The sequence below is a fragment of the Myodes glareolus genome, chromosome 4, assembly GCF_982192425.1.
Source record: "Myodes glareolus chromosome 4, mMyoGla1.1, whole genome shotgun sequence".
Classification (NCBI taxonomy): Eukaryota; Metazoa; Chordata; class Mammalia; order Rodentia; family Cricetidae; genus Myodes; species Myodes glareolus.
This window is the reverse complement of record NC_142029.1, coordinates 47,668,989-47,695,693: the sequence shown is the minus strand read 5'-3', so window position 1 is coordinate 47,695,693 and position 26,705 is coordinate 47,668,989. Positions and strand designations below refer to the sequence as shown.

The 26,705-nt window shown below is 40.5% G+C and overlaps 1 protein-coding gene across 5 annotated transcripts; it reads right to left on the bottom strand.

Moving 5' to 3' along the window:
- Nucleotides 1–9,368: 9,368 nt before the first annotated feature.
- LOC125401486 (uncharacterized) lies at nt 9,369–26,295 on the bottom strand. Of its 5 annotated transcripts, none has more exons than XM_048435824.3 (6): nt 26,058–26,295; nt 22,832–23,033; nt 21,859–22,030; nt 16,669–16,795; nt 16,349–16,432; nt 9,369–13,191 (listed from the first exon to the last, which is right to left on the bottom strand). In XM_048435824.3, exons 3-6 carry the CDS (start codon nt 21,871–21,873, stop codon nt 11,615–11,617), a joined length of 1,803 nt encoding a protein of 600 aa, XP_048291781.1. In that variant the 5' UTR covers nt 21,874–22,030; nt 22,832–23,033; nt 26,058–26,295; the 3' UTR covers nt 9,369–11,614. The 5 variants fall into 5 exon arrangements, with proteins under 5 accessions (XP_048291781.1, XP_048291777.1, XP_048291779.1 ...); XM_048435820.3 differs by having other exon boundaries at nt 16,340–16,432; nt 26,058–26,294; XM_048435822.3 differs by having other exon boundaries at nt 16,340–16,432; nt 22,969–23,033; nt 26,058–26,294.
- Nucleotides 26,296–26,705: the final 410 nt, after the last annotated feature.

Sequence of the window (26,705 nt, the reverse complement as noted above, 5' to 3'; positions counted from 1 at the left end):
GGCGCCCGCCCGGGGCGGGGGGGGAGGGGGAGGCCCCACAGCGACGGCCTCGGCGGGGGCTTTCCGGCTCCCCCTCCCCTCCGGGGTCCCCGCAGGGCCAGCTCCCGCGGGGCCAAGCTCTCTAGACTGGATTTTTCTGTGTAACTTTGACTTTCCTGGAACTAGCTCTGTAGATCAGGCTAGCCTGGAACTCACAGAGATCTGCCTGCCTCTGCCTTTGAAGCGCTGGGACTAAAGGTGTGTGTCACCACCAACAGGGTACTGTTGATTGCTTTGCATCTGGATGCCTCATTTTCATCCTCTATTTCTAATGTGCTGTTAGTCAAAGGAAAATTACATCATTTTCTCCCTCTATTCCTTTTACACATCTTTTTTTTAAGGCTGGCACCAGAAGGTGTGGCCAAGATTTAAGGTTGATTCTCACGGCTCAAAAGATCGTGATTTAGGTGGGTCTGTCCACTTCAAATGATTTAATCAAGAAAATCCCTCTGCAGGGCATGGTGGTACTTGCCTATAATCCCAGCACCTGGGAGGCAGGGGCAAGTGGATCTTTGTGAGTTTGAGGCCAGCCTGGTCTACAGAGGGAGTTTCAGAACAACCAAAAATATACAGAGAAACCTTGTCTCAAAAAAAAAAAAAGAAGAAGAAAAGAAAAGAAAAAAATATTCCTCACTAGGCTGGCACCAGAAGGTGTGGTCAAGTTTTAGGTGGATTCTTACATGGCAAACATTCAGAATTTAGGTGGGTCTGAAGCAAATGATTCAGTCAAGAAAAACCCCTCACAAGAAAAAATCACAGATTCTTGAATTTTAGTTAATTATTTATTTTTTTTAAAAAAAAAACTATCTTTTCTCTATTTACATACCAACCCCAGTTCCAACTTTCTCCTCCCTTCTTACTCTCTCCATCTTCCCCTCCAATTCACACTCCCATCCATCTACTCCTCAGAAAGGGTAAGGCCTCCCATAGGAAGTCACCAAAGTTTAGCACATTGCCCTCCTCACTATATCTAGGCTGAGCAAGGTATCCCTCAAAAGAGAATAAGTTCCAAAAGTCAGTACAAACAATAGGGATAAATCCTGGTCCTACTGCCAGTGACCCTACAGTCTGCCCCAGTCATACAACTGTCACCCATATTAGGAGGGACTAGTGCTGGTCCTGTGCTGGTTCCCCACTGTCAGGCCAGAGTTAATGGGCACCCATTAGTTAAAGTCAGATGTTTCTGTGAGAATCGCCATCATGGTCTTGACTCCTTTGCTCATATTCTCGCTCCTCCCTCTCTTCAATTGAACTTTGGGAGTTGAGTCCAGTGCTCCACTCTGAATCTCTGCTACTGCTTCCATCAGTTGCTGGATAAAGGTTCTGTGATGACAGTTAAGATAGTCTCAGTCTTACTACAGGGCAAGCCCAGTTGCTTAGGGTCTTATCTAGGGTCATCCTTGTAAATTCCTGGGAATTTCTCTAGTGCCAGGCTTCTCACTAGCCCCATAATGACTCCCTCAATCAATTTATCTCTTTCCTTGCTCTCCCTCTGTCCTTCTCCCATCTCAGCCATCCCATTACCTCAAGTAATTCTCCTTTCTCGCCTTCTTTCCTTCTCTCCTTCTTTCCTTCCTTCTCCCCTTCCTCCCTTCCTTTTCTCTCTACCCCAACACTCCCAATTTTCTCAAGAGATCTTGTCTATTTCCCCTTCCCAGTGGGATCTATGTATGTTTCTTTTAGGTTGTCATTTCCTAGCTTCTTTGAGACTGAGAACAATAAGCTCCTTATCCTTTGCTTTATGTCTAATATCCACTTATGAGTAAATACATACCATACTCATCTTTCTGATCTGGGTTACCTCTCAGGATTTTTTTTTCTAGTTCCATCCATTTTCATGAAACTTCAAGATTCCATTGCTTTTTTTTACTGCTGAGTAGCATCCATTGTGTAAACGTACCACATTTTCTTTTTTAAAAAATATTTATTTATTATGTATACAATATTCTGTCTGTGTGTATGTCTGCAGGCCAGAAGAGGGCACCAGACCTCATTACAGATGGCTGTGAGCCACCATGTGGTTGCTGGGAATTGAACTCAGGACCTTTGGAAGAGCAGGCAATGCTCTTAACCTCTGAGCCATCTCTCTAGCCTCCCACGTTTTCTTTTTTACCCATTCTTCAGCTGAGGGGTATCTAGGTTGTTTCCTTGTTCTGGCTATTACAAATAATGATGCTACGAACATAGTTGAGCAAATGTCCTAATAGTATGATTAAGCATCCTTTGGGTACATGCCCAAGAGTGATATTGCTGGGTCTTGAGGTAGGTTGTTTTCCAATTTTCTGAGAAATCCCATAATAATTTCCAAAGTAGCTGTACAAGTTTGCACTCCTACCAGCAATGGAGGAGGGATCCCCTTGTTCTACATCCTCCAGTATAAGCTATCTTTGGTGTTTTTGACCTTAGTCATTCTGACAGGTGTAAGATTATATCTCAGAGTCATTTTGTTTTGCATTCCTCTGATGGCTAAGAATGTTGAACATTTCCTTAAGTGTCCTTCAGGTATTTGAGATTCTTCCATTGAGAATTCTGTTTAGCTTTGTGCCCCACTTTTAAATTAGATTGTTTGGCATTTTGATATCTAGTTTCTTGAGTTCTTTATGTATTTTGGAGATCAGTCCTCTATCTGATGTGAAGTTTCTGAAGATCTCTTCCCATTCAGTAGGCTGCCTTTTTGTCTTATTGACCATGTCCTTTGCTTTACAGAAGCTTCTCAGTTTCAGAAGATTCCATTTATTTATTGTTGCTCTCAGTATTTGTGATACTGGGGTTATACATAAGAAGTGGTCTCCTTCAAGGCCCATGCATTGAAGACTACTTCCCACTTTCTCTTCTATCAGGTTCAATGTGGTGCTGCAGGAGCTCCTTCCGCTCCTTCAGTCAATAGCCGCTGAGATACCAGCCCATTGGGGCATGGTCTCTCTCTCTCTTTAAAAAAGCAGCAGCTGCCGGGCGGTGGTGGCACACGCCTTTAATTCCAGCACTTGGGAGGCAGAGGCAGGCGGATCTCAGTGAGTTCGAGGCCAGCCTGGTCTACAAGAGCTAGTTCCAGGACAGGCACCAAAAACTACAGAGAAACCCTGTCTCAAAAATCCAAAAAAAAAATTAAAAATAAAAAATAAAAATAAAAAAGCAGCAGCTGTCCTCCACTCTCTCTCTGGCTTCCGGCTCCGCTTCCAGCTACTAGACTCCTTTCCTGATTGTGCAGAGGGGCTATTGTTTGGGATGGTAATCTATAAGTTTTTTTCCCCTTTGAATAAATAACCATTCTATTAATCATAATTCTAAACTGGTGTGGGATTGTTTGTGACTTACGCCTTCAATGTGGTAGGATTTATACTGAGGTCTTTAATTCAATTGGATTTGTGTTTTGTGCACGGGGATAGATATGGACCTATTTGCATTCTTCTACATACTGACATCCAGTTATGCCAGCACCATTTGCTGAAGATGCTTTCTTTTTTCCACTGTAAAATTTTTTGTTTCTTTGTCAAAAATCAAGTGTTCATAGGTGTGTGGATTAATACCCAGATCTTCACTTCTATTCCATTGGTCCACATGTCTGTTTTTACACCCATACCAAGCTGTTTTCATTACTGTAGCACTATAAAAGTTTATTGTACATGATTGTTTTGGCTATAGCGGTTTTTTTCCATATGAAGTCAAGTATTGTTCTTTTGAGGTCTGTGAAGAATTGTGTCAGGGTTTTGATGGGGATTGCATTGAATCTCTAGTTTACTTTTGGTAAGATTGTCATTTTTATTATGTTGATCCTACTACCTATCCAAGAGCATTGGAGATCTTTCAATTTTCTGATATCTTCTTCAATTTCTTTCTTCAAAGACTTAAAGTTCTTATCATCTAGGTCTTTCACTTATTTGGTTAGTGTTACCCCCAAGATATTTTTATATTGTTTGTGGCTATTGTGAGTAGTGATGCTTCTGTTTTCTTTCTCAGGCCCTTTATCATTTGTATATAGGAGGATTATTGTTTATTTTCCGTTGATCTTGTATCCTGCCACATTGTTGAAGGTGTTTATCAGTTGCAGAAGTTTCTTGGTAAAATTTTGGGGGTCACTTATGCATACTACCATATAATCCTTAAATAGCAAAAGTTTGACTTCTTTTTCAATTTATATCCTCTTGATCTCCTTTTGTTGTCTTGTTGTTATAGCTAGAACATCGAGTACTATGTTAAAATGATATAAAGTGGACAATCTTGCCTTGTTCCTGATTTTAGTAGAATCATTTTGAGTTTCTCTCCATTTAGTTTGCTGTTGGCTGTCGGATTACTGTATATTACTTTTATTATGTTTAGATATGTTCCATGTATCCCTGATCTCTTCAAGACTTTTCTCATGAATGGGTATTGGATTTTATCAAATGCTTTTTCAACATCTCTTGAGATGATCATATGTTTTTTTTCTTTCAGTTTCTTTATATGGTAGATTACATTGATAGATTTTTGTATATTAAACCATCCCTGCATCCCTGGGATGAAGTCAACTTGATCATAGTGGATGTTTTTTGACGTGTTATTGGATTCGGTTTGCCAGTATAGGTTTTATTGAGTATTTTTGCATCAGTGTTCATAAGGAAGTTTGATCCGTAATTATCTCTCTTGGTTGAGTTTTTGTGTGGTTTTAGCATCAGGGTAACTGTAGCCTCATAAAAAGTTTGGCAGTTTTCCTTTTGTTTCTATCATGTGGAACACTTTGAGGAGTATAAGTATTAGCTCTTCTTTGAAGTTCTGGTAGATGGCTGAAACCATCAGTCAGTGGACTTGTTTTGATTGGACTGCTTTTGATGACTGCTTCTATTTCCTTACAGGTTATAGGTCTATTTAATTTGTTCATCTAGTCTTGATTTAATTTTGGTATTTGGTACCTATGTTCCAAGCCATGACTCTAAGCAGCTGAATGTCCAAGTTATAAATTACAAGCCTAAGGAGTCAAATATCAAAATATCAAGAAATCTGTATCTTGCACGCCTTTAATCCCAGCACTCGGAAGGCAGAGGCAGGCAGATCTCTGTGAATTCAAGGTCAACCTGGTCTACAAGAGGTAGTTCCAGGACAGACCACAAAGCTTCAGAGAAACCGTGTCTCGAAAAACCAAAAAGAAAAAAAAAAAGAAAAAGAAAAAAGAAATCTGTATCTTATCAGATCACCATGGCTTAAAGTTAATTGCAGAAAGCCTACAAACTCATGGAAATTTAAGTGTACAATTGAGTCACCCCTAGGTCAAGGAAGAAATACATCTTTTTCTAACACTTCTGAGGTGATATCTACCCTTGATGTTAAGGTATGTTTCATAGATGCAAAAGCAGGATGGATTCTATTTTCACATCCTTCTGTTAGTCTCTTTTTACTGGAGAACCAAGATCATTGATGTTGAGAGATATCAATGAGTAGCTTGTTGATTCCTGTTATTATGCTGTTGTGATGTATGTATGTGTATGTGCATATGTTTCCCCTCTTTTGATTTGCTAGCCTGGGATTATTTATTCCTTGCATTATCTCAGGTGTGGTTAAACTATTTAGATTTAATTTTTCCTTCTAGTGTCTTCTGTAAAGCTGATTGCATTTTTAAAAACTTTTGTTTTTCGAGATAGGGTTTCTATGCATAGCCCTGGCTGTTCTGGAACTCTATAAACCAGGCCAGCCTTGAACTCACAGAGATCTGCCTGCCTCTGCCTCTGCCTCCTGAGTGCTGAGATTAAAGGTGTGTGCCACCACCCAATGCACAAATTTAGTCTTATCACGGAATGTTATATTTTCTCCAGCTACTGTGATAGAAAATGTCGCTGGGGGTTGAAGAGATGATGGCTCCAAGGTTAACAGCACTGATTGCTCTTCCAGTGGTCCTGAATTCAATTAGCAGCAACCACATGGAGGCCTACAACTATCTATAATGAGAGTCGATGCCCTCTTCTGGCATGCAGGAAAAACACTATATATATAATAAATGACTCTTTAAAAAGAAAGCAAGAGATAGAAACAAAAAGAAAGAAGGAAGAGAATAAGAAAGAATTACTGGGAGCTGGGCATGGGCTTTAATACCAGCACTTCAGAAGTAGCGGCAACTGGCAAGCCCCAAGACAGCGAACTACACAGAGAAGCCATCTCAAAAAAAATAAACAAAAATAAGTTTTTGCTGGGGTGTCATCTGTGGTTTCGTAGAGTTTGTTGAACATCTTTCCAGGCTCTTCTGACTTTTGGAATCTTCACTGAGAAGTCAGGTGTTATTTTAATGGGCCTAACTTCATGTTACTCAGCCTTTTTCCATTACAACTCTCAATGTCCTTTCTTTGCTCTGTACATTTTTTAATTATAATTTTGACTATAATTCATCATGGGGAACTTCTTTTCTGATCCAGTCTATTTGATGCTCTGTATGCTTTTTGTACCTTGATAGGTACCTTCTTCCATAGGTTAGGCAAATTTTCCTGTATGATTTTGTTGAAAATATTTTCTATGCCTTTAAGTATTTGACCTGGGTTTCTTCTTCCTCTATTCCTATTATTTTTAAATTTGGTCTTCTCAGAACTGGGTGGTGGTAGCACATCTTTAATCCCACACTTGGAAGGGAGAGGCAGTCAGATCTTTGTGAGCTGGAGGTCAACATGGTCTACAGAAAAAGTTCCAGGACAGTCAGGAATACACATGGAAACCCCGTCTCAAAAAATAACAACAAAACAGGTCTTTTAATTGTCCCAGCTTTAATATTTCCTTTGTTCAAGGTATCCATTTTTTCTATCATTCCTTCAATGACAATTCGCTCTTTTATCTCTTGTATTCTGTTTATGAGCCTTGCCTCTGAGGTTCCAGTTTTCTCATATTTTTCGTTATCTTTGGTTTTATTTCCATTTTCAGATCTTAAACTGTTTTTATTCATTTCTTTCCATTGTTTCCTTGTATTTTCATCAATTTAAGGGATTTATTTCCTCTTTAAGGACCTCTATAATATTCATAAAGGTTATTTTAAGGTCTTTGTCTTTGTTTCCGGTATGCTGCAATTCTCAGGGCCTACTGTGATAGGTTTGCTGGCCTCTAGTGGAGGCATTTTGTCATGACTATCATTGGTTATGATTTTATGCTGGCAGTTAAACATCTGGGTCTGGCAAGACTTTAGACACAGATATCTGATCTTGTCTTCATTGGATGAGTATTTTGTTCCCTGTTTTCTGTTGCCCTGGTTCTTAAGAGGGTGTGGTGGCTGTTGCCTGACAGAGAATTCGTCCAGAACTCTGCTAGGTGAGACCAATGGGGCTCTCAGCAAAACGTGTTTTCTAAGTACTGGGAGCTGATAACTAGTGCTGGGTATGCTGAGGTGGGGGAATTAAGGGAGTCCTCAGGAGGGAGAAAAGCAGGTGCTCCACCAAGATCTAATTCGTCCCCTGGAAAATGGGGCAACAAGTGAGGAATGTGAAGAGCAGGTGGTCTTCAGAAATGGAAAGAGACTAGGGGATTGGATTTGGAGAGAAGGGAGCATGAAGGTCTGCAGTTAGCCTACCTACTTCACTAGCCTGCTTGCTTCTCTGGCAGACTTCACTGAAGGGTTGGTTCCTAGGGAATGCATGCTGGTGCTGGGGGCTAGGATAATGTGATGAGTAGGGCAAGGAAGGTGGGAGGGGAAGATTTGTGTAATCCACTAGAGGTAGAGGCAGAGAGGAAGGAGAGGAAGGAGAGGCCACAGCAGGTGTTTGCTACAGAACTGGAGCCGAGACTAGGGGATTGGATCTGGAAGAGGAAGAAGTGAAGATCTGTAGTCATCCTGCTGTTTCTCTAACTAAAATCTCTCAGCTTTATTTTTTTGTTAAAACACATATGTGTTATATAGTGTTAGAACACAGAAATGTTTTGTGAAATGTATCCTTGTGGGCAGATTTTAAACAGGCTTCATTTTAGTCATGCTAAGCAAAGTAGGCAAAGAAGCAGAGGCGGGGGGGGGGGGCTGGAGAGATGGCTCAGAGGTTAAGAGCATTGCCTGCTCTTCCAAAGGTCCTGAGTTCAATTCCCAGCAACCACATGGTGGCTCACAACCATCTGTAATGAGGTCTAGTGCCCTCTTCTGGCCTTCAGGCACAAACACAAACAGAATATTGTATACATAATAAATAAATATTTTAAAAAAGAAGCAGCAGCAGCAGAGGCGTAGCCCGGGTAATGCTTGTCTCTGGCAAACTGTAACTCAAGTTTTCACACTGTCATGCCACATTCTCTATCTTTTTAAAATATATCTTTTTTTTCTTTAAAGTGTGGTGGAAACAACACTTCCTAATAAAGTAGCTGTTGGTAGGCATGTACCTAGCATTTCATAACTGGAGATTTAATTATACAGAGTAACTTGTTACACATTCTTTGACAAACTTACTAACACCTGTGCAGGTACCAATTTCAATGGTATTAGAAATTCATCTTCCAGAGACTGTATTTAACTCAGTGGAATAAAATATTACCACTGTTCACAGCTATTTGAGGTAATTCACAGTTAATTTGTTCAAAGCAATGTGCCAGAATTGTACATTTCTACAAAAATGCTTTTTTAAGATTTCTGGGTGTCACTGTGTATACTGAAGACATTGGGGGGGGGGGGCATGTTTTGCTTAAAGTTTAGGTAATAAAAATTGGCTGTCAGTGTTGGCACATGCCTTTAATCCCAGACTTGGGAGGCAGAGAAAAGTAGATAGGTGAATTTTATATCAGCCTAGTCTACACAGCAAGTTTCAAGGTCAGATGGGTCTACTTAAAAAGTTCCAGAACAACAAAAGATGCCTAATAAAGAGATCCTGTCTCAAAACAAAAAAAAAATGTAAATAAATTAAAATTTTACATACATTAGTAGAAAATGTGTGGTATAAGTCTTTTATGTTTCATACTTAAAACAATATGATCTTGCAGTGGCATTTAGTATAATAATCCCTTTCAAAATGTTATGTGCTAAGTAAAACTTGGTCCACTGTGTGGTGGTAGTGACAAGTGAGTGAACTTCTGCTCGATGATGCTGAAAGGAGGGAAGTAGTACCTGGATCAAGGAAAATGCCACAAAAGAAATTATCGCTAATCTTAATTAGTCTCATAATTTTGCACTATTTTAAATGTGGGACCAAAGAACATTTGCTGTCTCTCTATACATAGCTTGCTCCCTTTCCAACTCTTCAACATGTTGCAAAAGTAGACCCACAGTAGACGCAAAAATGATAAACCTACCTACCTGCTCTTCAATTTTCAACCTCAAAAAGAAACTGTCATCAAAATAAATTTAATTTCCTGAAAAAGTTCTAAACATCAAGTGTTTCATTACAGCAATAGGAAATGGCAGGGCACACTATTTGTCATGATATTTATTATATTAGCTGTTTGAATTATCATATCACAGTTAAGGGATCATTAAGAAAGATCTCTAACATAAAGTTCTAACCTGAGGTGGGTATTCAGTGCTTCTTAAGCAATGTATCAGAACCCTGGCCTCCAGCAGCTCCCAATATCCAGTTAAATAAACAAGAATGCCTCCAGACTTAGTCAAATGTATCCTCGAAGACTGTATCACCACTCATGTTTTATGCTTGGTGAATATTCAAATATTTGCTGTTAAAGTAGTTAATGTTTAACATGATCCGTATTCATATGTATAATAAATGAGAGACATTTATTATATGTATAATGAAGAGAGACATTGGCAAGTCTCTCTTCATTACAATTTCTTATAAAAATACTATAAAAATATTTGGCAATTATCTAATTTATTTCTTCAGTGAGATACCCCTGCATGATAAAAAGCATTCCCAAAAATGATTCATTGTAATTTTCTTCCACAACTGATTCTTCTAGAATTAACCTAGAAATGAAGAATAACAAGGCAGGCTTCTCTGCTGTATGAATGTGCTGATAAAAAGTTATTCACAGCCCTCAGAAAGATTTCTTGTATTCATAAAATGAATTGTCAAGAATGACCTGTTAGTAATACAATGAGAACAGATCACACTTGGGGAAACTAAACATTACATTTATTTCACACTAATGTGCCAGCCATAAAGAACAAAAATAAAGGAGGAAAGACCACTGTTTTCTTCAAACAATTCTTAAATCCCAATAAATTTCTTCCACCTTTAATTGCAACAATATCCTTAGGGTCACCTTCGCTTTTCTTTGACATAAACTGGGAAAAAACTGCCTGCTGTTTTTTGGGTTGCCATCAGTGAGTTCATAGTGTCCCAGCAGAGCTCACTTAACTTGTAGCGGCTACAGTGGAGGCAGAAAATTGCAGACTATGTCCAGAGGTAAGAAAATGGTCTCTGCAGGACACGTGGCCACTCTGCTACTCAGCATTATTTCTCTGTACATATTTTGTGATATATGTCAATGCTTACTTTCTAAATGGTCTTGATGTTCTTCCATGTCATAAGACTTCCCTTAGATTGTACTGTCTGATGCTTGCCTAGCTGTAATACATGGGCTTCCAATATTATTAGAGGCTTTCCTCTCTCAAGAGGGTTCTCTGATCCATGCTGTGGTCAATTTCTACTGGAAGGCTCCCACAATCACCCCATTCCCAGAGATCTTCCACAAAGGACTATTTCATATTTAACAAGCAGTGACTTCCAGATAGTTTTCTAATGGTTACATTTCTTGAAGAGATTTTTGCCAGTGTGGACTTTCTCAAGCATATTAAGACATGAATGATGCCAAAACGGTTTTCAACTTTATATTCATAGATTTTTCTCAATTATGTTATAAAAAGTATTTACCATACTCGTGGCTTTCACTGAGTTTCTCTCCAGTCTGAGTTATCTCAAATATACTGAAGAAAAAAACGTGTTTAAAACTTCTATATTCTTTACATTTCATGTTTCCTCCTATGTAAATAAATATTTAGATGCATTCCAAGTTTAGACCTGTGGTGCGGGAGAATTGTATGTATTCTGTCAATCGTGTTTTAAATAAAACGCTGATTGGCCAGGCAGGAGGCGTAGGTGGGAAAACCAGACAGGAAGTGGAAATGATGCAAGGAGAGCAAGAGAATTCTGGGGAGGAGGAAGCTGATTCCTCCCACTCCTGCCCAGACCACCAAAACAGCAGGATGTGATCTGCCCCACTAAAAAAGGTACTGAGCGACATGGCTAAAATAGATCAGAAAAATGGGTTAATACAAGTTACAAGAGCTAATAAGTAGCTTGATATAATGGGCCAATCAGCTTTATAACTTATAGAGATCTCTGTTTAATTTTTCTCTGGGACTAAACAGTTGGGGGGTGGGGTGGAACAGAAACCCCAACAAGCAGGCCTCTCTTATGTTACAGACCTGTAGTATGGGACATTTTTCCACATGTATTACATTTATTAAAATTCCCTCTTGTGTAGGTTTTTTCATACCATGTTAAGGGCAAGTTCTGGTGGGACTTGCCCTCACATCCATTCCTAACTCTTGTCAGCCCTGTGTAGGTCCTCTCATGTTAACTGAAAGCTGTTCTACAGAAAGAACACCTACCCCACTCACACTCAAGGGAATTCCTAGAGTACTGCAAACATTCTGAGGCTTGAATGTCAGGCAAACATCTTTCTGTACCCATCCCCATCATACATCCCGATGTCTATGAGTTCTCTGATGCCTAATTAGGTTTGATTTCTGTGAAAACGTTTTTCTACATACATTACATTCGTAGGGTTTCTTCCCAGAATGAATCAACTCATGTACAATGAGAGATGATTTATAGCCAAACATTTTCCCACACTGACAGCATTCATAGGGTTTTTCACCTGTGTGAATTCTATAGTGCTTACTGAGGACTAACTTCCACTGAAATGTTTTCCCACACTTATTACATTCATAGGGTTTCTCACCTGTATGAATTATCTGATGCTTGTTGAGATATGACTTGTTTTGAAAGGCTTTGCCACACTGTTTACATTCATATGGTTTCTCACCTGTGTGAACTTTCTGATGAGTTTTGAGGTATGACTTATTTTGAAAGGCTTTTCCACATTCTTTACATTTGTGTAATTTCTCACTGTTGTGGATTCTCTGATGCCTCCTGAGGTCTGACTTTTGGTAAAAGGCTTTTCCACACTCGTTGCATGCATAGGGCTTCTCACCAGTGTGAGTTCGAAGGTGTATGTTGAAGTATGACCTGTTATGGAAGGTTTTTCCACATTCTTCACATTCATATGGTTTATCTCTTTTGTGAGTTCCCTGATGTATTTTGAGGTATGACTTCTTTAGAAACGCTCTTCCACAGTCTTGACATTCGTATGGTTTCTCACCTGTGTGAGTTCTCTGGTGCATTTTGAGATACCACTTATGCTGGAAGGCTTTACCACACTCACAACATTCAAAGGGTTTCTCACCAGTGTGGGTTCTCTCATGTACAACAAGGGCTGACTTTTGCCTGAAGCTTTTATCACATTTACTACATCCATAGGGCTTTTCTCCTGTGTGAATCCTCTGATGAGTAGTCAGGGAAGATTTAGTGCTAAAGAGTTTCTCACACAGGATACATACGTGGGCTTTCTTCTGGTCATGTGTCCTCTGATGAACTGAAAGGTCTAATTTGCTAGTAAAGGTTTTCTTTCTTTTAAGGCATTCACAAGGTTTGCTCCCTGAGTATGTTTCTTGGTGTTCAGTGAGGTTACATGTTTCACCAAAAGTTGCCTTCCCTACCTTAACCATGACATCCGACTCAACAGAGACTTGCTCATATTCATTACGCTTATACAAAGTCAGGCCCATCTGAAGTCTGTTAGATGGAGTAATTCTTTTCAGTACTTTTGCCTCCTTTGTATCTTTTCCTTTTCCACTGTGTTCAAAATCCTGCTGCCCAGTTTGAATCTTGGAATGTTGACCAAATTGCTCAGGAAAACTGAGGGATTTTCCTGCTACACCACAGTCATTATATTGCTTTAAAGTGTATATGCCATGAGACTCAGAAGGAAGACATGTATTCTGGTATCCATTCAACTCCTCAGGCTTCACTCCTGAACATTCTCTATTATTTACAACAAAATTTGAAATCTTCATGGAGCAAAAATAAAAAGTGTTTTCTAATCCATCTGTTTCCTCAGTTGCTCTATTGTGGCTATTGGCAGTAACTTGCCATAAATGTCTGTCTTCACATTTCTGGTTGGTCTCAATTGTGCCATCCACATTGTAGAAGCCTAAAAGGACAAAAAAAGAAACAAAAAAAAAAAAAAAAAACAACCTTCAGGTTTTCTAGTGAAATTCTCATGTTCATGCCAAGAAATTTTTTCCTATACTACTAGGATAGTGATTCATTAAGATCATATTAAGTACTAGTTTATAAACTTCATTTTTTTATTCTAACATACTGAAACACAATGATAGATTAACACATTCTTCCTCACTTTATTTTATTTTTGTGAAGTAATATTTTGTTAAAATATCCACCAATTTCTATGACCTTTTCTTTCTGGCATTCTCTTTTTTCTGGTCTAAAGGGGCAATAATTTCTACCTCTTCTTTGCAGATTATGAGAAAAGTCCAATAGGCTGCTTCCTAACCTGAGGTCTCCCTTATGACCATGCATTTACATCTTTATTTGTTTAGAGTTATTATTTCAGGAGTGATCATGGATTATGAGTTTTCAAACATGAGATTCCTTTCTTTCCACATCCACACAAAATAGATATCAGTAATTGAGGTCTTAATTGAACAACATGTCCTGCTCTTTTCAGAATCAGAATAAATACAAGAAAACCCACCACCACCCTGGAGAAATGAGCATGCTGTACATCAGCTCTAAAATGTCTGGCTACTTGTGATACCAAGAGCTTTGACATTCACCTCCAAATTGCTGATACACACTCCTATGTCTGATAATCCATAGATTCTCAAGGATGTTATCATGACATGTTTACAGAAACTTTACTTCTTCTAGTTTCATAGAAGATGGAATCTTATGCTATTTCTCATTATCTTTGTTGCTTTAGAATGAGAGAAAGAAAATAGAGGGAAGTACTGCATTCAAACTATAATCCCCATTTTAAAAAAAAAACAGCTTGGGTTCTTCAATATGAAAACTTGTTTCACTTTTCCTTGATTCTTTCTCAAGTGGGAGCTCCCCTTCCTATGCTGGAACCTCGTTATGGTTTCTTAGATCATGCCTCACAAGCCTTAACTTGTAGGTCTCTTCCTGTATTTTATTATCAACTACCTAAGTGAAATACTCTATAACTTTAAAGATCATCTGTTACTCATTCTACTCTGGTTCAACATTACAGTTGTTTGGGACTCCTTAGTGTAATATCTGTCTTTTATCAAAATATTATTTCCATGAAGTAAGGATATTATTTTTATATTTTTATCGATGAACAAATATAAAATGACCAGCACTTGAAATATGTCTCATTAAAATGTGCTAAAAAGATAGGGCTAGAGAGATGGCTCAGTGTTTAAGAGCACTGGTTGCTCTCCCAGAGGACCAAGGTTCAATTCCCAGTACCCACATGGCAGCTCACAACTGTCTGTAACTCCAGTTCCAGGGGATCTGACACCTTTACACCAATGCACATAAGATAAATTTAAATAAATTATTTTTTAAATGTGCTAAAACTGATAGCTTATGCTGGAGATGATATGGAGTAAGGGGAACACTAATCCATTGCTGGTGGGAATGCAAACTTCTACAACCACTTTGGAAATCAATGTGGCGGTTTCTCAGAAAATTGGGAGTCAACCTACCTCAGGATCCAGCAATACCACTCTTAGGAATATACCCAAACGATGCTCAAACATACTACAAAGGCATTTGTTCAACTATGTTCATAGCAGCATTATTTGTAATAGCCAGAACCTGGAAACAACCTAGATGCCCCTCAATGGAAGAATGGATAAAGTGTGGCACATCTACACATTAGAGTATCACTAAACGGTAGAAAACAATGACATCTTGAATTTTGCAAGCAAATGGATGGAATTAGATAACACTATCCTGAGTGAGATAACCCAGACTCAAAAATATGAACATGATATGTACTCACTCATTAGTGGATTCTAGCCATAAACAAAGGACACTGAGCCTATAGTTCAGATCCTAGAGAAGCTAAGTAATAAGGTGAACCCAAAGAAAAACATACATAGACCCACCAGGAAATTGGAAACAGGCAAGATCGCCTGACAAAATTTGGGAGCATGGGGGTGGGGGGTGGGGTAGAAGGAAGGGGAGAAGGGAAAGAGGACGGGAGAAGGAGAGGGTTGGAGAGAGCTTGAGGGAATGGTATAGTTGAGATGGAAGAAGGACAGATATGAGAGCAAGGAAAAAGATATCTTGATTGAGGTAGCCATTTTGGGATTAGCAAGAAACCTGGAACTAGAAAAATTCCCAGGAATCCACAAGGATGACCCAGCTAGGACCCTAAGCAATAGAGGAGAGGGTGCCTGAACTGGCCTTGCCTTTTAGTCAGACTGAATATTATCTTAAATATCACCATAGAACGTTCATCCAACAACAGATGGAAACAGAGACAAGAGACCCACATCAGAGCACTGGACTGAGCTCCCAAGGTCCAGTTAAAGAGCGGAAGAAGGGAGAGTATAAGCAAGGAAGTCAAGACCATGAGGGGTTCACCCACTGAGACAATGTGCCAGAGTTAATGGGAGCTAACCAACCCCAAATGGACTGAGAATGAACAAGCATAGGACCAAACTAGTCCCTCTGAATGTGGTTGACAATTGGGGCAGACTGAAGGGTTAATGACAATGGCACTGGGATTTGTCTCTACTGCATGCACTGGCTTTTTGAGATCCTATTCTCTTTGGATGTATACCTTGCTCAACCTAGATGTAGTAGGGAGGGTCTTAGACTTTCCGTGCCTTGCCCTCTCTTAACATTGGAGGGAGCTGGGGGGGAGAATGTGTGGAGGGAGTGGGAGGGGAGTGGGAGGAGGGGAGGAAGTGATAATTTGGATTGGTATTTTTTTAAAGTAATAAAATAAAATAATAAAAACAGAAAGAAAAATCACAAAAAAAAGTGCTAAAACAAAAAACACATGAAAAAAATGTATGAAACAAAATCCCCATGAGACTGGAGTTTAAGAGGCAACTGAAACTATGGAAAAAGGAAGTACCAGAGACAAACATCAAATAACAGAAGTCAACAATTAGACTTCAGGGGTAAATCTTAGAAAATTTTCGTCAAATTGAAAAGTAGAAACATATTCAAGAGAATTCTTCTTGTAGACTATGTAATGAACAAGTCTGAGCCCTTAGATATGGAACTTAGGATAAATTAGTAAAACAGCCAACCTGTGCTAGACATGATCTCCCCATTCATGAGTACCGACTAACCTGACATACTCTGGTTTGTAGATTCGTCTGTTGTCCATGGCTCTGCTCCCTGTTCCAATCTGAAGATTAACTCAGGTTTAGGGATGCACTGTCCTGTTAATCAGAAATAATGTAGGACTTAGAAAAATTATGCTAATAAGGTTCTTTGAAGAAAGACAAAACCAGGTTTCAGGATCTACGCAGCAAACATACAAATGTGGCCCTTTCACTAGAGAGCAGTGACAATCATGGAACCCGTAGCCCAGCACCTTATCCCTAAACAGCTTTAAATCTCACACTTGCTCATACATTTACTACAGTGAAATGGCTTGCTCCTTAGACTTACTTACCCAGTGACACCAGGCTGCTGTACGTCTCCAACATCACATTCCTGTACAGCACCCTCTGAGCATCATCGAGATTCTGCCACTCCTCCCAGGTGAAGTTCACAGTGACATCCTCAAATGACACCAAGTCCTGTAACAGCACATTTCTCCTCGATTACTCTATGCTTATAAACAGGAACCTGAGGTCTCATGTGCATTTTACATTATAATTTGTCTTGCTTATGTAGTGGAGAAAAAGAAACACCAAAGAACTATCCTGAGGTTATTGATTTATTAATGGATTACAATAATTACCTTATAGATTCAAACCTTAACTGTTGGTATAAGAGAACCCAGGCCATTCAGGTAACCAGGCCTTAACTACATAGGGCTGTACATGAGACATAAACACATGCAGACCTCGCTCTGCCTCCTAGGGGTTGGAGGCAGCCTGAATACTGTTATGCTGTATGGGTCATGCAATAATAATCCCTACCCCCCAAAGAAAGAGGGACCCTTGTCACCAAGTTTTATATGCCCTACTCTCCTACCTCAATCTTGCATCAAAAGTCATAAGCTTTTTTTGTTTAGTTGGTTTGGGTTTTTTTTTTTTTTTTCTTGGTTTGGTTTGGTTTGGTTTGGTTTTTCGAGATAAGGTTTCTATGTGTAGCTTTGGAGCCTGTTCTGGCAATAGCTTTGTAGACCAGGCTGGCCTCGAACTCACAGAGATCCACCTACCTCTGCCTCCCAAGTGCTAGGATTAAACCACCACCTGGCTCAAAAGTCATATGCTTTGTGCAAGACCTCCCCTTTCTCAGAAACATTTGAAAGTTTAACCTTTGCTTCACTTGGCATGGCTGAAACTCCCCTTCAGAACCCTGTCTCAACCACACAAGCAAGCACACACCACAGTAATAGTCTTATAGTCCTATACATAGCATCACATATAGGTGAATGAACCTGTACGGTGACAACAGGAAAACACAAAACTGAAGGAACTGGTCACGGAGTGAATGACTCTGCAGTTACATATCTTTACATATCTAGACTAGTAGTTTCTTTTCTTTCTTTCTTTCTTTCCTTTTTTTTTGGTTTTACAAAACAGGGTTTCCCTATGAAGCTCTGGCTGTCCTGGAGCTATATATTCACCATATAGTCCAGACTAGCTTAGAACTCAGAACTGAGTGCTGGAATTAAAGGCAAGTGCCACCACCCACTTGATATCAATGGTAAGTGCATGTCAGAGGAGCAGCAGGTGGCAAGTGAAGGAGGTCTGCCCGCCAGGAAGCAAAGCTCTGATGGGTGAATCTCAGATAGGCAAAGCACCGAGGGCTTCGGCCCCATAATGTCTCTTGCTACTGCTGTACCTTTACAGGTTTGCTGCTGCCATTTTTCTCTGGTATTTGGCATGGTGTGAATGGGCATGGGGAAATCCCCACTGTCTTTAATGTAGTGTGATTATCTCATGGAAATATCCTGTGGACATTTCCCCTGTGGACTATGGTGAGATGATTTCCTCCTAAGCTCTACTGTTTAACTGAACCAGTGATTTTAAACTGGTTTAAACCAGTTTATTATTATTATTATTTTAATAATATTTTAATATTATTTAATAATATTTATAATATATTATTATATATTATTATTTTAATAATATATTATTATTATTTTAACAATAACTATTTTAACAAATAGTGTTAGTTTAAATAGGATTTTGATGATTGAGGGTCTTTAATAAATATAGTAAGGGATTACAGTTTATTAAATATAGTAGGGAAATTAATACAGGTAAAAGCAAGATATGGTGTAGCCCCTATACCTGTGATAAAGCAGGGGCTGCAGAGAACAGAAAATATCCACACTGCTACTTTCTCTTGAGGAGCCGTACAGACTGTGACTTAGCTTAATGATTAAGAAAAGCAACTGAGTCCCAGAAGCCCAACTAGCTCAAATTCTTTTAATCTTTATGTTGGGAGATGTGTTCGCAGGTTTTGGTGTGTATCATAGCTAAAACAAAGCTTTAAATAATGACTTTAGGTTAAGTTAAGATGTTTTTGTTAATGCCTTTGAGGTTAAAAAAAAATCTTGGAAAACAACTTAAAGGCTAAATTTTATTAATTAGTTCACCCACTCTGTGGCGTCCCCCTCAATCCCTGAGCTGCTGGACACTGGTCCTCATGGCAGCAATAGGTAAGTTTTATATGCCTCTTGGTCCTGTCCCTCGCTGGCTACAACACTAGGGAGAACTGGTCCTGCCCCTCACCAGCTGCAGCACTAGGGAGAGCATGCCCTGCACCTCACCTGGGCAGCACAGTAGAGCTGACCATGTTGATGGGGACATGAATGAGCCACCGCAAGAACCTGAACATGGGAGATCTGGCCCTGCTCTTCATCTAGCACACAGTGGCAAGGGTAAGGAAGAGATTTACACACACACACACACACACACACACACACACACACACACACACACCATATCTCACTGCCTGTGGCAGGTGGGAGAGCAGGCCCTGAGGTCATGAAAGCAGGAGCACTAGCCCTGTCCCTCACCAGCCGCATCACTCAGAGAACAGGTCGTTCATCTCGCCCGGGCAGCACAGCAGAGCTGAAAGCATGAGCATAGGAGAGCTGGCCCTGCCCTCTCTGCCTCAGGTGTAGAGGACAAGCGAAAGATTCCCTCAGCTCCTCACTCCTTGCCACCTGCAGCAGGCAAGAAAGCTGACCATACTTACACCTCACATGGCAAGGACAAGAGACCCTGCTGATGCCTGCACAGGTGAGCTGGCCCCAAGAATGTGAGCATGGGAAATATGACACCACCCTCATATGCCATATTGGGAGAGATGCCCTACCCACCAACCCTTGCCTGTGACAGGAGAAAGAGTTGGCCCTGCCCCTCACCATCTGCAGCACTTGAGAGAGTGGTCCCTGAATCTCACTCACCTGGGTAACATAATACAATTGGCCCTGGTGGAGTAGGTGGAGGTGAGCTATCCCTAAGGATGTGAGAGCAGGAGAACCAGCCCCACCCTTTGCTGCTGCTACACAGGATGAACGAGCCAGGGCAGTGCTAGAGCGCTCACCTTGGTAGTGAGGATGAGGGAGAGTTGGCAGGCTGTCCAATCCAGCAACCACCCAGACCCAGAATCAGGGCTATAAGTTGGTCCATCCCCAACTCTCTGGATAAATATCACTTACCAAAATTAAATCAAGACCAGATAAGCAAATTAAATAGACCCATAACTGCTAAAGAAATAGAAACAGACATCAAAAGTCTCCCAACGAAAAAAAGCCCAGGACCAGATGGTTTCAGCTCAAAATTGTTTCACCTCAGAATTCTATAAGATTTTCAAAGAACTAATACCTATTCTCCTCAAATTGTTCCATACAATAGAAACAGAAAGAACATTGCCAAGCTCTTTTTATGAGGCTACAATTTCCCTGATACCCAAACCACATAAAGACATAATACCTTGAAATTTGCAGGCAAATGGATGGAGCTAGAAAACATCATATTAAGTGAGTGAGTTCACCCAGACCCAGAAAGACAATTATCACATGTACTCACTCATAAGTGGCTTTTAGACATAAATCAAAGAAAACCAGCCTACAATTCACAATCCCAGAGAACCTAGACAACAATGAGGACCCTAAGAGAGACATACACGTATCTAATCTATAAGGGAAGTAGAAAAAGACAAGATCTCCTGGGTAAATTGGAAGCATGGGGATCATGAGAAAGGATTGAAGGGGAGGGGAGAAAAAGGGAGGGGAGCAGAGAAAAATATATAGCTAAATAAAATCAATTTTAAAAGTTTAAAAAAAGGGCTGGAGAGATGGCTCAGTGGTTAAGAGCATTGCCTGCTCTTCCAAAGGTTCTGAGTTCAATTCCCGGCAACCACATGGTGGTTCACAACCATCTGTAATGAGGTCTGGTGCCCTCTTCTGGCCTGCAGACATACACACAGACAGAATATTATATACATAATAAATAAATAATTTTTTTAAAAAAAAAAGCTTAAAAAAATAAAATAAGTTGGTCCATTCCATTATCCACCTCATCTATGATCTGCTGAAGGACGTGAAGAGGCCAGTCTTACAGATCCAAAGCTTCAGGATCTCCACAGCACAGAACAATAACAGGATATCTAAGCAGAGTTCCAGTGAAGGCCCAGTATCAATAATGTAGCAGACACCAGAGGCTTCATGACCTCTGACTCTTGATGTGTCTCTGACTCTTCATGAACTCTGATTTGCAATGAACACTTGCAAGTAAAGATATATAGACTAAAAGAATACTGTGTGACTCAATATGCCATGCAACAACTTCCACAATGAGATTTTTCTTTCCATTCCTTTTAAATTTTATTTGGGGGAGGGAGGGGCAGGTTGTAAGGGCAGAGGGCAGATATGAAGGAACGGGGAGGTGAATGGGATTGGGGTGCATGATATGAAATCCACAAATAATTAATAAAAAGTTTTTAAAAAGAGAGAGAAGGAAAGGAAAAAAGGCAAGGAAGGTAGGAGAGTAGAAATGGGGACAGTTCAGGGCGTAGTTCATAATAGGTAAATGCTTAATGTTCATGGGACACGGGGTTCAAACCCCAATGCATACAAACACACAAATTAAAAGTAAAAAGAGTCTGAGTATTTGGCTGACATTAGTGAAAAAAAGATGGTTAATTGCAAATGGAGTCATTTGCTAGAGAAAAAGAATAGCAATTGAGAGACTTGCAAGAGCCAGAGAACAGAATGAAGACACATGAAGCATGGCCTTGGACTAGGCTTTCAGCAAAGAAACTGTCATGGGTGTCTAATGGGAATATATGCCCAAGTCAGTATACACAGGGTAGCCCTACATCCCACCACCCTTGTCTTCTCCTGAGTGCCTATAATGTGTGTTTTTGCCAACCTCTTCACTGTGTGCTGGATGTGTATGGAAGGCAGGTTAACAGGCACTCAACCATGATTTCATCCAGTTCCATAACTGGAAGCTTCATGGTGGAAATGACAGTGATCAAAGATATTTTCAATCTGGGAGAAATAGGAATAATGTACAGCAATAAGAAAAACCATAATTTCTTAATTGTTGCCATAATTACTACTAATAGGAGTTGAAGTCGAATTCTCTCCATAAATTTGGCCAGGTCTTATTGATGGTCAGACTATAAATAAAATAGCAATATGTAACCAAGTGGGGAATAAACAACTCACCATATATTCATTCATGATGTTTGCAAGTTGCTTGTTTGTGGCTTTGCCCTTGAAAACACACAGGTGATACCAGAAGCACAGTTGAGAAAAGAAAACTAGGGGAGAGTCATGTGTGTGAGAGGGTATCCATGGTTTGGTCCTAGATTCTTCGCTCAAAACACTATGCAATTAGCTGAAAAAGAAGAAGAAAAAAATAAAATTGTAAGAAAATTTCCTAGGGGCTGGAGAGATGGCTCAATTGTTAAGAGCACTGGCTGTTCTTCCAAAAGACCCAGGTTCAATTCCCAGCACCCACATGGTAGCTCACAACTGTCTGTAACTCCACTTCCAAGGGATCTGGAGCCCCCACACAGACATACATGAAGGCCAAACACCAATGCACACAAAAATAAATAAATCTAAAAAAAAAAAAAAGCAAAAGAAAATAGTCCCATCTACAAGAAAGTGCAACAAAGATATCATTGACAATGGACTCAACAAGTACAGTCAGAGCCATTCCACATGAAAGCTATGGCTGAGTTCACAAGCACTAACATCAGCAAATAATGAACAATTTGGTAACAGTTAACATTCCCTTCCAAAAGTACTTAATAACTGAAACCAGAGAAATTATGTTTTCCCTATCATTAACACAGAAATGTAGCTGTTACATGAAATATTCTATTAATCCACCCAAATGGGCTCCATATAAGCACTTCCTCTACATTACTTCTTCCTTTATATAGCTCATTTTCATGGAAAATATGCAGATTGCAAGATTTTTTTTCCCCATGCTTATCCAGGATTAAAAAAAAACAATTTCTTATAGGGCATTGATTGCTACAGTAATGTTTCCAAGTGGGGCATCTCCACGTATCCACACCCTCATTTAGTTCCCATGGTTACTATGAGCCGTTTGACCCATTTGACCAAGTGAACTCAGTAAATATGAAGACACCCTAAGCTTGGAGAGTATTTCCTGACTAGTACTGACCCACTAGGCACGGTTATGCTGTGAAGAGCTTCAGTGTGAGCTTGATGAAAATGGAGCTTTGAGCAGACTCAGCAAGAACCACTAACGGTGAGACAGAACACCCGAATGAAGAGGCTCAAAGCACTGATGACTCAAACCTCATTCGTCACTGAAGGCAGGAAAATACAGCAACTTCCCAGCGGAGACCAGTCCAGATATCGACCTACAGGAATGTGAAAAAAAATTAAATTGTTCTTTAAAGCAATATTTTTGTTGATGTGTTGTACAAGAAAGGCTGATACATTTAAAGACTAAGAATTCAATTATTTTAATATATAATAGGAAATAGTTTCCAAGCATGACAAACACAACAGAAAGTATTCTGTAGCCAGATGGCCAAGATTTGAAAATCACAGTAAGAATAGCTGAAGTTGCCAGGCAGTGGTGGTACACGTCTTTAATCCCAGCACTTGGGTGGCAGAGGCAGGTGGAGCTCTGTGAGTTTGAGGCCAGCGTGGTCTACAATAGCTAGTTCCAGGACAGGCTCCAAAGCCACTCAGAGAAACGCTGTCTCAAAAAACCAAAAAAGAAAAGAATCCTGAAGTCACATGATTCAAACAAGTAGTGTCTGGCTACAAAGAGAACGTCTAAGCTTTTAAACAGAAAGGCTGCCACTTTCATGTGAGTGTGGCATTTTGTAGTATTTACATGTATAGGTTTACATGCATAAGTTTCATGTGATCTCATTTTCCATTTTACAAAACTGAGACTGATTCCTATTATTTTCATTCTTATGAATTTTGGTTAACAGAATGCCAGCATTAAGTAAAACACTTCTATGTTTAACCTTTAAGGTTCTATAATATACAGAATGTATTGATGATAACAAGGGTAAGAAACTGAAGACAAGGTATTTGGAAAGTGTTTGAAAACTGGTCACCTTGTTCAGTGGTAAAGCATTTGTGGATCACACTCAGACACTAGATTTCAACACCAAGAACAGAAACACACAAATCTAAGACATGTATACATGGTAACTAGAAATCAGTATTAGGAAAAACACAAACATTAGTTTTTGTTAACTGCATGGTAAACAGACATACATGCAGACAATATACTCAGACATACAAGATTAATTGAAAGAGCTCACACACTGGAAACACTGAGGGAAGAGGAAGGGAAAAGTAAACTAACCGACCACTGATTCAGTCAGGTGTGACAGGGCACCCCTCCACACTAGATCACAACTTCCAGATACAACAAATATTTCCCAGGCCCTTGCCGATCTTTTTCAACTAAGCTGGTAGAAGAAAGCTAACCTCAGCCTTCTGAAGAGGATCAAGCCCCTACCACCCATATATTGATAGCTTCTGAGAAGGTGGTAGCTTTGACCAAAAATTGTTCTAAGCAACGGGATCAGCAGCTGCTTAGGTCATGCAAGGCTACAAGATGCACCTACACTCTGCCTCCGCTCAAATGTACTAGTTGTGGAGGGAAGGCCATTCATTAATAGTAGATCTTGCCTGCTGTGGAGCAGGTTCCCACTAGAGAACCTCCACAGGACTGAGATTGTTTGCATGCCCATTACACAGCTGGAATTGCATCCACAGTAGCTCTTGCTTAACTCCCTAGAGATGTACACTGCCTTGTGTGGACTGATCTTCACACATCATGTATCACATGCACACAAAGAATCTCCCTCTGACTGAACAAGCATCCCTCCGAACTCAACCACAGCTCATTAGCCTATGAGGCAGATGGTACTCTAGTCATTGCCCAGCCTGCAGCTCTGTTGCATTATATTCAATAAACACACTTCCTATTCTGGTCTAAAGGGCAAATTCGTTCACAGCTCTGCAATCCTTCCCTGTTCAGGCCACCAACATAGTAGGCTGAGCATTAGGGTAATGAGGAAGGAATCGGTAGTCCAGATGGGCCACTGTACAGTTCTGAAACGTGAATGTGTCATGATGTACAGGTAACTTTCAATTATGCCATCTCTGTCATGAAGATGCGGACAGACCCTGTTAATCGCAGTAAGTTTTAGTCAGAGGGGGCTGTATCACAAGGTCCTGCAGTTCTGTGGAGTTAGGCTGCAGCAGTCTAAGGCCTGGACCCAGAGCTAATTCCCTACCAGGACCCAGCACTTCCTGGTCTCTTATTAAAGGTTTTCCTCCACACTAGCAGGATGAAGTTCCTCCTGATGAAACACCCTCCTTCAGAACTTGAAACCCCCTACTTTGTTCCCAAGAAAATGTTCCTATTTCAATACTTGAATCTTCTGAGAGACCTTCTTGTCTCTGGTGACTTGCAAAAAACGAAACAAAACCTTCTAAGACAGTGGCTCTCAACCTTCCTAATGCTGTAACCACGTTCCTCACGTCATGATGACCTCCAACCATAAAATTATCGTCGTTGCTACTCTATAACTGTAATTTTGCTACTGTTAATGAATCATAATGTAAATATCTGATATGCAGGATGTCTAATATGCGACCCTTGTGAAAGGGTCGTTTGACCCATAGGTTAAGAACCGCTAAGAACTCAAACCTAGAGTGCCAAACTGGCCACTGTCAAGCCCAAAAAAAGTCACTTCCTTAAGAGACAGGAAATTTAACGAATACAATTGCCAATACGCGACAAGATCTACAGTCACCACGTGAGAATTTCCCCAGGAATTTCGGGGTCAATTCATTAGGATAATAAACACCCTCTTTCATACGGACTGTGGGTTACAGGCCCCCTTCTCGCTCCAGCACTGTAGTATCAACTTACACTTTCCCAAGCTCGCAGTTTGGGATTTCTGGGTCATTCTAGTGAAAATTCCCAGTTCTGTAGTCTGGTCTCCTATTAGTGGTCTTTTTCCACCCCCAACCCCGCCTCAAAAAAAAAAAAAAAAAAGTCACACAGGTAACAGGATTCATCACTGGCAGCAAGGACTGGAATGTGAGCTCACACCGCAGTCCGCCCCCCAACCCCCAGTCTGGCAATCTAAAGACACGCACCGCCCTCACCCCCAAGTCGCCATCTTGGCTTCTTGGGCTCTCACCTCCCTGGCAGAGCTTCTGTAACGGCCCTTTGTTGGGGTCACAGACCCGGACACCTTTTAGGGCAGTCTTCTGACACAGCAACCGTGAAAGCACTGTCCAGATCGTCTGATCCGACTGGGCACGGTGGGTCCCGCAATCTCCTTCCAGACCCGCTCTGGTCTGCTCTCGCACTGCGTCTCAGTCCCACCAAGACCCACCTATATTTCTGTTTCCAGCTTCCGAGGGTTCGGGTCCCGCTTCCGAGGATTGCGACTCTTCCCTTCCTTCTTCGCACCCTCTCCAGGAAGCCCGCACCAAACTCGCAACCCTAGAGACTGCGTCAGCACAACGCCAGGCCGCGACTTTCCAAGCCAGAGTTCCCAGGAGAGTGCTGCATGGAGGAGCTTACCCACTACCTGAGCCCCGGAGGGATGGCCTCGTAGGTGAGGGACTACATTACCCATGAGCCTCTGAGTAACTATGGCAAGAAGAAAAGGACATTTCCCACCAAATCCACAATCGTAATTACCAGGAATAGTAGATTTCAGAATAGGTACCCGCTTTATAACAATGATATGACATTCCTCACCTTTCTCTCATTCGAACCCCAGGTGTCGCAAAGCAGTATAGAAACTGAGAAGGAAGCTCCAGTGTATTCATTATAGAAACAGACTAAGTATCTCTGTGGGAGACACTGAAAAAATCGGTATGATATTGTGGGATATTCACCAGGGAAGATTGCTTTCTATAGGTTTAAACCAATAGAAAGTCTTTATTAGCCGGCTGGCGACTACCCTGAGGGTTCAGAATCCCAGTGACACCCCGAGTCTTCCTCGGGGTGAGATTTAAGCACAAAAACCATGTCC